Below are 13,354 nucleotides of genomic sequence, written 5' to 3'. Positions count from 1 at the left end.
AATGTAGATGAAATGTATGTTAATGATATGTATCTGGGGCATGTTCACAGTGGGATTTACTATGTACAAGACATGTGATAAAACCCCACTGTGTAATGAGTGTGGAGTGCATATCTCCTCTTTTCCTTTAATTTATTTAATCGTTAATTGAATTGCTTATCTTACACTGAGTTACTCAATTTCGTTTTACCCAAGCCTATGATCTCAAGGTATCGCCCCGTGATATCTACGCAATTCGGACATTGGACTCTTATGTGTGGAATCAACTGACATGGTGAACTGACGGATGGAGCAGTGATACACAGGCAAGATTTTGATGTAATGCAGACCAGCAAATAACATAATGTGCTGCAAGGAACAAAATTAGTATGAAAAAAAAACGTGGCTGTAATCGCTCCAAAAAATAATCATGTTGTCTCAAAATATTTGAAAGGATTTGATGTTTGTTATGCTTTTAGACTTGGAGGATCTCGTCTATAGATAATTGCAATCCCATTTTATAAGAATCCACTTTGCTCAGCAATTCCAAATATTGACTCTGGGATTTTCTAATAAATCAAACTGCTTGAAGTAATTCCATGGTGTATCTCTCCATTTTTTTCTCTTTGGTTTCATATGAGATCCATGTCATTAAGGTTGCTATTTTCTAGTTCATCTTTTCTCTGCTTCGATATCGCATTGAGAAGCCACCTGTTTTAAACTTGCCCAAAAATTATGTATGAAAACATGCAGAAACAAAGGGCTAATCTTGAGTTATCTTTGTTTATTTTCCAATGCTGACACCTTTGCAGACTATTTATTTATACTATAATTACTATAATGTTTGTATACCTGTGATAGAACGCAGCACCTGTCAGGACAATGGAGTAGTCGTTAGTCCATTTAGATGTATAGCCCCAGGCATGCTTCAGGGGATCCCAGAAGTGGCTCCTGGGAGGGTAGCCCACAATACGCTCAGGAAAACTGCGCCACACTAAGAAGGCAAAGTTCACCTACAGACAGACAAGGGACTTAAATTACACAGCTAATGTTGCTGCCTCTTACAATATAGCAGAGTGGTTATTAATGGACGTGTGTGTACAAACACACACCTCACTGGCCAGCAGGACTGTATCTTCATCCAGACTCAGCACCGCCTCTGTCTCTATGGCAACATGAGGTAAAAACCGACTGGTGGTCTGCAAGAGATACACCAAGAGGGGTATATCTTAGCGGTATTACTGTGAATGTCATGTGGATTGTTTTTTATAAGGAGAAAGTGACACAGTTCAAATCACTCATATCAGGGCTATAGATTTTGTCCTGGAAGAGCTAGAAAAAAAGAATCAAGTAAGTGAAGTACGATTGAAAGAAAGATTGAGGTCGGCTGAGATGACATTTCTGAAAGTGACTGACACGGAGCCGAGGATTCATCACATATGGTATGTGGTTCACCGATAAGACAGAGAGAAAGGGAGAAAGATTGACTACATGGGGGAAAGAAAGCTCGAGAGAATGGGAGAAACAAAAATAGGGAGAGAGAGAGAACCATCCAAAAAGAGATACAACCCAACCTGAGTAACGGCTGCTACACTGTCACTCAGACATCGGGCTGGGTTAAGATCAGTATTGACATTGCCCCTCACCTTCCTCCTGCCGTCTGTCACAGTGAGGGGGACAGGCATGGGGGGCCATTTACTCCTATGGGGGGGCGGTTTCTCGCTGTTCCACAGAATGATAATCTGCGGCAGACAGCACAGAACACAAGGGAGCAGTTAATGTCTTGAAACCCATGTAAGGTTTCACTGAAACTTTGTTAGATAATAAGAAAAAAAATCAGTTGATTTCAAGTGGCAGAGAAGTATTACACACTGTGATTGTGCTGTGTCTTAACAGGCAGCGTTTCTCAAACCTCTCCTGGAGGACCACTTGTCCTGCATGTTTTAGATCTCTCCCTGCTCCAACACAGCTGATTTAAATGATCAGTTTTGTTATTAGGCAGCTTCGGAGCTCATAACAAGTTGATCATTTGAATCAGCTGTGTTGGAGCAGGGAGCGATCTAAAACATGCAGGACAAGTGGTCCTCCAGGAGAGGTTTGAGAAACGCTGGTCTAAAGGAAAGGTCACCAGACTGGCTGAGAATGTACATTTGGAGAAAGTGAATGAGAGCACCGTCTCTTTCTACTTAAAACAATATATGTAGAAAAGGTAGAATTCAGTTTTCCAAAATTTTTTTCTGAAGGAGTTCCTCCCTTGCTCAGCTTCTCTGTAAATCTTTTTTCCCCCCTGATACTCATGTCGTTGAACACTCATTTACATACAGCCAATCAGAAGCAATCATCAAAATATGAAACCCCGCCCACCCTTACTGCCAACCCTTGGTTGTACTTGTCAAGTCCGCTCATGAATATTAATGAGGGCTACACCACTTCCTCATGGTTCTTGCGACAAAAGAGAAGTTACGTTTTTTTCAATCATGAATAATTAAATCTGATAACCGATTTCTGTCTGACATTGAATAAGGCGCTAAATGTTCAATTGATACTGCTGAATCAGTACCAGTCATAGACTCTGGTCATTCGGTTCGCAACTGTGTGAATGTGAACCACAGCCTTGCAACAGCATGCATGCTGGGTTGACTTTGGAAAGATAAGGGTTCACTCAGCCGTTTACCTGTGAGCAATACTTGGACTTGGAAACAACCTGGAGCAGCTTCATGATGGGCTGAGACTGGGAGACCAAAGGGGATACAGCGTGGATGATGGCTGTGAACTCCTGACCTGGACTGACCCCTGAGGGAGGCCACAGAAAGAAATAAAATTAAAGTAAATCAGAAGGCAGATGTATGCTGACAGCGACAGTGAAGAGGCAGAGAGAAAATTGGAGAGAGAGAGAGTGGAATGACATGCAACAAAGGTCGCTGGGTGGAATTGAACCGGCGACAGTTGCAGCCATGTGATATGCACTGTAACCATTCAGCTATGGAGGCGCCCAGTCAGCCTATTTCGATGGAGAGTTCAGCCGATGCACTTGGCATTAGAAGCTGACACTGCAGTGCAGGCAAACACAAAGCGACTGTGAGCTCACCTAGCCCCAGGTAGTAGAAGGGGAAATGTGCCAGGTGTGTGGAGTACTCCGGCAGAACCAGCAGGCCTCCTGGCAGCGAGTTCCACATGAACTTGTTCCTCGAAATGTGAGCGAACACACGGTCCTTTATGATCTGTGGAGGGAGGGGAAAAACTGAGCATGGGGGTGCGATGATTGCACAGTGAAAGAGCCAGACGAGACAGGATCAATAGGACTTGTTTGTCTTGACTTTTGAAGATGCTGGCATAGCTCATTGCGTATGAGCCTGCACTAAATTTCTCTTCTTCTCTGAGGCTAGTTGATACAGGAAGCCTTGATGTTTAATGTAAGAAACGCTGATACAACACAAACAGTAACGCTTCATTCTTTTCCACAATTCATTTGTTATGTGAGAAATACTGTCACCAAAAGAAGTGTTATTTGTTTTAGGGAATCATATTTGCAAAGTAAGCTGAATAAACTACATAGTTCATCTAATCAAATCAAACTCATACAAAATCTGATAGAATGTAAACTTGGATTTAACTGTAGAATCAATTTTAAAATGTGCAAATCCAACTAATCAGCACCCAGAGAAACCCTGGCATGACTTCACAAAAGCAATTCACGCAGACATGTATAATAATTATACTAATCCATTTTCACCATGTTTTTCTGCTGATAAGTCTGAATTTAGGAGTAAGCTTTGCAACACTGCCTTAAAGAAATATATATTTTCCTAAGTAGGTAAATTCTACATGCCCATCAGTTCTAAACTTCACTCCAATACCACAATGATACTTGGTAATCATGTACTGTTGTCATTAATCTAACCTTTGTGGTCTGTTCAGGTCAAAATGACCTGTTTTAACGATTACCCGTAAGTATTGTTACTGTCATTAATAATTAAGACAAAGATATATTACAAATGTATTGATATACAGTGCTGGGAGACATGGAAAATATGCTATAATCATCCATCCATTATCCAAACCGCTTATCCTGCTCTCAGGATCGTGGCGGCTATAATCATTATCATAGCAAATCTTACACAACATTGACATATATCGTGATACTGGCTTACAAATGCAAAGTACCTTATTAAGAATCCATCTGAGATTCATCACATTGAACTATTTGGTAATGTAACACATAATATCAAGCTGAAACTAGTTTTCAAATAAAATAGACTCTTACTATCAACAGTTCAAACAAAAATATGTTTCCTCGTTTATCATAATCCCAATATATGAATTTCATCCCAATACAAGACCACTGAAAGATAATATATAATAATTTTGAATTACTGCGAAGCCCTAAAGTCCACAGATGGGTCAATGTGACTGGCAAACAGTACATCCCTTGCTAATTAGTGAACATTCATCATCATCATCATCAGTTACATAACCTATGGAGGTCGTATGAACACAGCTGATGCCTCAACAAAGGTTGAGTAATCATTGTGTTTCAGTAGGGGGAGTACCTGGTGGTCCCTATCTCCTCTCCAGGTATGGATGGCCGTTGGTTCACAGAGGAACTCATCTGGCCCTTTGACAGGTTTTTTTTTTAGTCCTGCTGGGTGTCCACACACCCTCCTCACAACAACCCAAGGGTTGAAGTGGGGATGCCGGTTTAGTCGCCGACGACCCAATGGTTGCAGTTTAATGTCGTAGAATGAATGTTCTGTTCACTAATTCTAACAGAACATTCAGATTTGGTTTAACCCTCAAAGATATTTTAAAGAACAACTAATCACTGTACCACTTTTGTATATTTGCCTCCATCTGAAAGTGAAAAACCATCTATTACTACTGGACTGGTCTTGGGACCATGTGATAGAAGTAAAGTAGAATAAACACAGCTGCAGCTACATTAAAGATGCGTCTGTTTGACTTAGGTGTGGCAATGAGCAAGCACTGGGAACAGTCAATAGTTTTGTCAATGCTTTCTCTTTGCCACACCTAAATCAGATGGATTCATCACTTTTTTGCAGCTGTGTTTTCCTGCTATGCTTACACCACTTGGTCCCAAGATCAGCCCAGCACCTATAGATGGTTTTCCACCTTTTAAATGGTAGTAAATACACAAAAGTGGTATAAGGCTGAGCTGCTCTTTGATACTATATGATATGACTATTTGATACTATATGTATGTTCATAGACCACATGATGGGCTACAAGTGAATTGTGCACTGCCAAATTACCACCAGCAGGTGTCAGAGCAGCAGCGCCATCAGCATCATTCCATTCACTAGACTGGTTAACCTCAGGCTGACTGCACAGCTGTCTCCCAAGGGAAGAGGTTCCCCTCTGCATGCTGTATGTATATAAGCAGCTTATCACCAGCATTCAGAACCTCTCTTCTTTATCTGTAGTCTAAACCCTGCAGCAGCCAGCACCAGGGACCGTCGCCAGGCTTTCCTTTTTTTTTCCTTTTTCTTTTAAAGTCAGAGTGCAAAACCTACCCTCAGTGGGTGCTCTGTTCGTTGAAAGGGGGCGAAGTTAAGTTGTTGTTTACCAACACATTTGTTTTTTAATGGTAATGGGTCGTGTTCCCACAAGGAGGCCATTCCCTTTAATGCACCCTCAAACTGTCTTCTGGCCCAAATTGAAGTAACATTCTCTTAATTAAAACAGCTACCGTCAAAAGTAACTCTATGGTTAAACAGCTGGTTCAAAAAAAAATCTAGACAAAAGCAAAATAGTGGGAGACATAAACAGCACTGGACACCAGGACTGTAAAAGGCAAGCATAAAACGCACAGATCTCTGCTTTATCTTTTGGGAGTTTTATCCTAAATATAGGTAGACTTATTTAATTGCAAAGCAGTAGTATTATCTATAATGTGAAGGGAAATCCTTTTATGAATCCGATCTCCGGTAGTGTTGAGACGAAAGGAAGCGGGGAAAAAAAGCCTGTAAAAGTAAGCTTTGAGGCAAGAAAGGACAGGTAGAGACTTGGATCAGGATTTGAACTCATACAGTCATAATTTCAAAGTAATGATATATTATTTACATACATTAGGGGAATTTTGTGAGAGCAACCCCTCGCCTAAGGAGGACTACTTTGAAAATCTACCGCCGACTGTGAGCAGAGACACAATAAACAAATTACAAAGGTTGCGCGTGGGTCAGGACCCAAATCTAAAATCGCAGTCACAAAATGGATGATTGTTCCAATACCGGTGGAATACGTCTCATACTTCTCTCTGAAATGGTGCGGACCATAATTGAAACGTATTCCAACTACACGATTAACGACAGCACACTGACAAGTAAACAGCAGAAAGCGAATGACTAAACGACTAAAGGTGCAAAAAAAAAAAAAAAAAGACACAACAAAACAAAACATGGACATATGGTGTCATAGATGCAAAGCGTAACGATTTGTGACTTTGCTGTGAACACAACAATATGGCAATATGGCAGGGTGCAAACTGCAGGGGAGCCACGGGGAGCTTGGCTCCTTGTGGAAACACAGGAGCTCTCCTGAAAACATCATTTGTGATTTTTTTTTGGGGGGGGGGGGGGGGGTTCATCCATCCATTATCCATACTGCTTATCCTGCTCAGGGTCACAGGGATGCTGAAGCCTATCCCAGCAGTCATTGGGCGGCAGGCAGGGAGACACCCTGGACAGGCCGCCAGGCCATCATAGGGCTGACACACAAATTCACACCTAGGGACAATTTAGTAAGACTGATTCACCTGACCTACATGTCTTTGAACTGTGGGAGGAAACTGGAGCATCCGGAGGAAACCCACGCAGACACGGGGAGAACATCCAAACTCCACACAGAGGACAACCCAGGACGACCCCCAAGGTTGGACTAACCCGGGGCTCGAACCCAGGACCTTCTTGCTCTGAGGCGACCGTGTTAACCAGTTGAGCCTGCTCGTGTGTCTGGGTGTAATAGGCTGTTTCATTTCTGCGTGGCCTCTGCATTTGACCTCCCTGTTTTTATTTGCTGGGTAATTATTGTGCTTTATTCGACTCAGCCCTTAGTCAATGTCTGTTTTAATGTTTATCTCTGAGGTACAGATCTGCTGATATAAAGCATGTGTATGTTTGCATCATATGTCTTATTACCGATCATTTTGTAAGTCTTCTACGAGGCATGTCCCCCAATGCAAAAAGTGAGCTCCCTCAAAAGCCATGGTATAGTTTGCACCCTGCAATATGGGACCATTGTCTTGAGTTTATGAAACATTTTCAATTATTAACTTCATATCCTGATTGGACGCTCAACATTGACGTTGTAAAACAGATGCTTTTGCACCGGTTCAACCGAGTTAGCTCATCTGAATCATGTTATTATCTAACCAACAACCCAGAGAAGCAAGCTGGAAGATCAGAAATAATTAAAAACTTATCAAAAGATTAATTTGTTTGAGCACATTAAAGATGATAGAGCACGTCTTGCATCTCTGTTAATGGCATTTCTGTCACATGCCACCTTGAATGAAACTGCACGAGGCAATATCAAGTGATAAAATATATGCGGGAAAAATATATTTTGCCAATTTTCTTATCAAAGAGGACTATAATAAGGCAATAATAGTATCTCTTTTGTAATGTTATTATAAGACAGTATTTTTTTTGGGGGGTGGGGTATCCCTCTTTTTCTCCCCAATTGTATCCGGCTGATTACCCCACTTTTCCGAGCCATCCCAGTCACTGCTCCACCCCCTCTGCTGATCTGGGGAGGGCTGCAGACTACCACATACCTCCTCCGATATATGTGGAGTCGCCAGCCGCTTTTTTTCACCTGACAGTGAGGAGTTTCACCAGGGGGACATGGTGTGTGGGAGAATTACGCTATTCCCCCCAGCCCCTCCCCACCAAAAAAACAGGCGCCCCAGCCGACCAGAGGAGGCACTCATGCAAAAACCATGACACATACCCACATCCGGCTTCTCACCCACAGACACTGCCAATTGTGTCTGTAGGGATGCCCGACCAAACCGGAGGTAACACGGAGATTCGAACTGGCGATCCCCATGTTGGTAGGCAACAGAATAGACCGCTATGCTATCCAGACACCAAGGCAAAGGCTTTTAACACCTGACAACAGCATATATTTTATTTTTTTGCAAGGGTTGTAACCCCACCCCCACCCTCAAGTCTGTGCAGATGGTACAGCTAAACAAGTGTAAATATCAGTTTGTGAGTGGCTAAGTTAGTTAGAAGTCATGTTTTTGAGGTGCTTCGCATTAAACAAAGCAGCAGCAGAAGGATGACCAAAAGTTAGCTGGCTAAAAAAGATAGGTCTGTTGTAGTCTCTGCATGGTTTTGGCATCATCGTGATGCACACCGGTGTTATATTGAGGTCGTTGTGTGTTTTAGGACTGACCTCCAGTGTGGTGAGGACTATCTTGTCCACTGAGGAGAAGTAGGCCTCCCATAGCATCTGTGTCCTCTGTCTGAGAGCCAGGACCCTCTCATTGCCTATCGCCCTCACTGTGGACGGCACCTGCAGACAAAGGGAGGAGGAGAGAGGGAGAGTAGAAGAAGAAATGAAAAAGTGAGGGAAAGCGAAAAAGAGCAGAGTCAGAAAAATCAGGTCAATTTTTGCTTGTATTGTACCTTAATGAGCATCTTTACAAAAGAAGGAAGGGAGAAAACCAGAAGTAAATGAATTATCAACTCTCCTGGTGTTGAAAACCCAATGGAGTAATTGCTTAATCCTGCCAAAAAATCCCCTCAAAACAGATAGCTGACACAGAGTTGATCTGGCCGTGTTGTTTGTATTCAGATAATAAGGACTTAATGTGAGTTGAGGGCTTTGAGCAAATCACAGAAATTGATTTAATCAGTTAGAGAGTTAAGCTCAGTGGCTCAGACTAATTGGAGGAAAGCTGTTGAACTGAGAAAAGTGCCAACAGTTGACTCCTTTAAACCCAAAGCTTTAGCGCTTCTAACACATCGTGTAATGAAACACAGCTGAGGAAACTAGGAGGCTGCCCAACTACTTCTCTCTTCCTCCTCTCCAACCCCCAACCCCTCCTCTCTCTCATACTCTATACCTCCCGCTTTGTTGACATCTTGCTACCCCCCCACCACCCCCCCTTTCCTCACCCACCACTCCCCCAATCTTTCTGTCTCTCACTCCATCCACCTGGTAGATGTGAGGGACAGGTTCAATGAAATGTTGTCTGCAGTCGGACTTAAGTGTCTGGCCCCACTCAACCTTGCCTCAAAAACCTTGTAGTCCTTCATGGACTCAATCCCTGCGTCCTTAACCTCAGCACATGGCAGGTCTCAATGTGTGTGTGCACATGTGTGTTAGGTCGTGCGTGTGTGTGTGTGTGTGTGTGTGTGTGTGCGTGCGTGCGTGCGTGTGTGTGTGTGTGTGTGTGAAAGGGTGTGCGCTTGATGTGCTAATGTGAGCTCCAGCCACCGATGAGGTCAACTCCGTTTCGGTCCTGTCCTAATTTTGAAAATGTCTCCCTGCTCTGAGTTTTACAGATGACGCTCTGTTCATTAGCTAAATGCCAATTCATGTCCCTGTATTGCCTGAGAACGAAGGGGATCAATTACAAAGACACATAAGTCACTCTTGAGGGAGAGGGATAATGGTTGTAGCTGTTAGCATGTGTGTTACCTTATTGTGTTTATTTGTGTGTGTATGTGCACAGGTGAGTGTGTGTAGGTAAATGAGAGCGAGAAAGAGAAGCAAGGTTATGTATTTTTTGTATTTTTATTGTATTTATTCTCACCCTGCTTTCTCAATCTCTCTATTTGTGCGAGTGTGTGCAGATGTGTGTGTGTGTGTTACCTGTAGTAGTAGTCTCTCATCCCCCTCAATGACTGCCTGGTTCCACTGTATGACATCTGAGAAGGGCAGCTCCCAACCGTTACTCAGCAACACGGGGATACATGCCGCCTGGGGAGACACACACACACACACACACACACACACACACACACACACACACACACACAAGCGTGAAGAGAGTGAAAGATAGAGCGTGAGAGGCAGACAGAGACATACCAAGAGGAAGACAAACAGGAAGTGAAAAACTTTATATAGGCTTGTCGAGCTTTTATCATTTTAGCTGGAATCAGATGCGGCCAAACTGGGTTCATTCCAGTTCATCCTCCCAACTGGCGTTTCTTTGGCAGTGAAGAAGCATAATTTGACATGTTACAGCTGACTGGACACCCCGCTATGTGTGTGAGTTACAGCTGTTTGGTATTGTGATATCACTATATATCACTACTAGCTGAGATAACATGATCAATTCTATGCCTCTGTGTTTTTGTTTGTGCGCTTGTACTTGTATGTGTGTGTGTGGGGGGGGGGTGTAAGACCCCTATGGGGAGGTTAAGATCAGTAAGAGCTCATATCTCTCCTTTCCCAGAGTGCCCTAGAGAATTTTAGGGCCAACGTGTGTACACACACACACACACACACACACACACACACACACACACACACACACACACACACACACACTGTTGACGGTGCAGACCCTTGGTCTTTTAATTAAGTACAACCAAGCAGGGGACATGAAATGGGTGGGAGGAAACAGTGATGGAGGGAAAACTGGTAGGAAAAGGAGAGCAGAGAGAGAGGGAGAGAGAGAGGGAACAAGCAAGTGGCGGAGAGCAAGAAAGGCGTGGGTGGATAGAGAGGCATCATGCGTTATTGAAGATGAGTTTTGATGTTGCCATATCCCCTTGTTTACTGACAGCTTTTTGATGTTGTTCCACTTTCTTGCTCTCTGAGCCCTCCTTTAGTACCCCCCATCTCTCTCTCGCTCTCTCTCTCTCTTTGTACGTGTTTCTCTCCCTCTCTCTCTGTCTTGCTTAGACTGCCTTCTTCTACTCTCTTGTCCAAATTAGGGCCCATCCTCCTCCATCTCTCTCTCCCCTATCTCTCTGTCTGCCCATATCTCTTCCTCAAGTCTCTCTTCCAATCTTTGACCTCACCCCCCCCCCTTCCCTCTCTCTCTAAACTGGTGTGGAGTGCTGATAGGCCTTGGTGTTTTTTCTCTAATTAAACCACTGGAGAGCAGCAGGAGCATAAATGGGGAGATGAAACGCTCTCTGGCCCACCGGGGGTTTCCATGCTCCAGTATCTCATCAGAGAACAGACCTGCTGAAGGACAAATGGGAAGACGGACAAGTGTGTATTCCTGTGCATGTTTGTGTGCGCTGGTGCCTTTGTGTGCACTTGCTGTAGGTGTTTGTGTGAGTGTGGGTGTGAGCTGGAATGCGTGTTTTTGTGTATGTACCTATATGTGTGCGTTTGTGTGCATGTGTGTATATGTGTGTATGTATATGCTGTATGTGAAAATGTGTGTGTGTGTGTGTTTTGCCTATGCTAACTCAGAGTTGGCCCCAGGTAGCAGTGGTGAGGTCACGGACTACCGGACTGATACACCAGGGCCTCCAAAGGTGAAACAGAGCCTAGGGCTCGCTTGAGTCTTTTGTCCCAGAGAAGCAGCACTGTGAGGCAGACTGAGTTCCATCATTTTACGCCACCCCCCCCCCCCCCGCCATGCGGTTTTCCAGTAAGGAAGCAGATGTGCTGTGTAGTTGTTTTTGGGTTGTTTACATTGGTAGATGAAGACGGGGAAAGAGTCTAAGGATGTTATATGTGTGTGTGTGTGTGTGTGTGGGTGCTGACCTGCTTGTGCGTGCGTGTCTTTGTGTATGTTGGAACCGTAGCAGTAAGTTTCCTACCACACTCGTAATTGCCAGTTCTTTTGTGGGCTTGGCTGGCACCACTAGAAAAAAGCAAGAACTTGCGAATCTTAAAATGGCTTAGATGGTAAAGACAGAGGAGAGGGAAGAAAAACAGAGAGGGAGCGAAAGAGAGAAAGTGATGACAGAGGAAAAACATGGGAGATGTTAGAGAAATGTTGATAGGTGGGCAGCAAAGGGAGAAGTGCCTGAAAGAGAGAAAGGAAGAGACAGAAAGAGATAGAGAAACATGAGAGAGAGCGAGAGAGAGAATGCCAAGCCAATTGTTGAGTCTGGTTTTGTCAATTCAGCAAACACCACCAGTGTGGAAGGCTGGCACCCTTATGGAAGCTTCCGGACCATTCATGTACAAACATGCACACACACAAACATGCGCACACACACACACACACATACACACACACTCACAAATGGCCAGGGAACACTGTATCCAGAAAGTTCAGTGTTAGGTGAAAGTAAAACAGCCACTGCTTCCTTCTTGGGTGTGCGACCATCAACTTGGGTGGCATGAACGCACCACAGCAGACCGCCTGTTTTAATATCTTCTCTATTCACTCGTTTGTGTTTTCACCTTCTTTTTTTTTCTTTGCAATTTGCGCCGACAAGGCCATAAATGGTTTAAACGTATGTTTGTGTGTGTGTTTGTGTGTGACTGTGCGCCCATCCATCGGTGTGTCCGTGAGCGTGTGTGTGTGAAACTACGTGCGTGTTAATGGACTGATCTCAGCTTAAAAAGGCTCGCAAATTCCAAACAAACCGTTCCGGCTCAAGCGGTACTCATCACAACACCATTGTCTGGGGAAAAGGCTTGCAGATGTGACCATTAAGGTGTCAATAACCAAAAAGACTACATAAGCACCAGGACAGTCTATCCTATAATGTAAACACTCTCCATCCTGTGCACTTCCCTGTTGACTGAACAGTACATGAGCCGCATCTCACTCGGCTCATGGCGAGGGGCTTTTTCCGTAAAACTGTGTGATTTGAACCCTGTTCCATCTAAGAAGCTGCTGCGTCCGACGCTAAGCTGGCGAGTGCTGTGGTGGCATATGGCGCGTACAGATGTAGCGATCGTACAGCATCCAATTATGTGTGTCTGTTGGTTGTTCCTCTGCCCCCGGGAGAAATGGGTTCGAGAGCGCCATGCAGTTTTCACATGTGAAATCTGCCTGGCGGGAGGTAATGGGATTTCACAAAGGATATCGCTGAATATAATGTAGAGTAATGTAGTGCTGCATTAGTTTTTTTTCTCCGTCCTGGCGGCTTTTATGTGTAAGTGAATGATGACAGCAAAGATAATTGTGAATATGTCACAGCGCCTATAGTTTCACCACACGAGGAGCCTGTGACTGTGTACAGATTGGTTTAAGGATACGCGCGGGTGTGTAGAGTGATGAGATGGCTCCATGATGAGTCTTGCTAATGATGTATTGTACATTGGATAATGTGTAATTATACCTGCAGGGACTCCAGGAAGCGGAAGGAGCCAAGGCGTCGACCTCGAGGCACAAGGCAGAAGGTGGAGTTGTGGAGAAGCTCCTGGTAGTCGAACCTAAAGGAAAGACAAACGAAGCGATGATCTGTTAATTTATAATTGA

General features: G+C 43.9%; 1 protein-coding gene across 3 annotated transcripts in view; it reads right to left on the bottom strand.

The window, feature by feature from the left end:
- LOC130128646 (exostosin-1c) overlaps positions 1–13,354 on the bottom strand; it is a 94,622-nt gene that overhangs the window by 4,257 nt on the left and 77,011 nt on the right. For 2 of the 3 annotated variants that reach the window (XM_056298315.1, XM_056298314.1), the window contains exons 3-10: positions 13,215–13,308; positions 9,823–9,930; positions 8,398–8,517; positions 3,068–3,200; positions 2,654–2,772; positions 1,626–1,721; positions 1,092–1,178; positions 832–992 (exon numbers count right to left, since the gene is read on the bottom strand). In XM_056298315.1, the coding sequence (XP_056154290.1) occupies positions 832–992; positions 1,092–1,178; positions 1,626–1,721; positions 2,654–2,772; positions 3,068–3,200; positions 8,398–8,517; positions 9,823–9,930; positions 13,215–13,308 (918 nt within the window). The remainder of the gene's footprint in view (positions 1–831; positions 993–1,091; positions 1,179–1,625; positions 1,722–2,653; positions 2,773–3,067; positions 3,201–8,397; positions 8,518–9,822; positions 9,931–13,214; positions 13,309–13,354) is intronic. The other variant, XM_056298316.1, reaches the window with a different exon arrangement.

The sequence above is a fragment of the Lampris incognitus genome, chromosome 18 (assembly GCF_029633865.1).
Source record: "Lampris incognitus isolate fLamInc1 chromosome 18, fLamInc1.hap2, whole genome shotgun sequence".
NCBI classification, from domain to species: Eukaryota; Metazoa; Chordata; class Actinopteri; order Lampriformes; family Lampridae; genus Lampris; species Lampris incognitus.
Note: the sequence above shows the minus strand (reverse complement) of the source record. Positions and strands in the feature narration are given on the sequence as shown.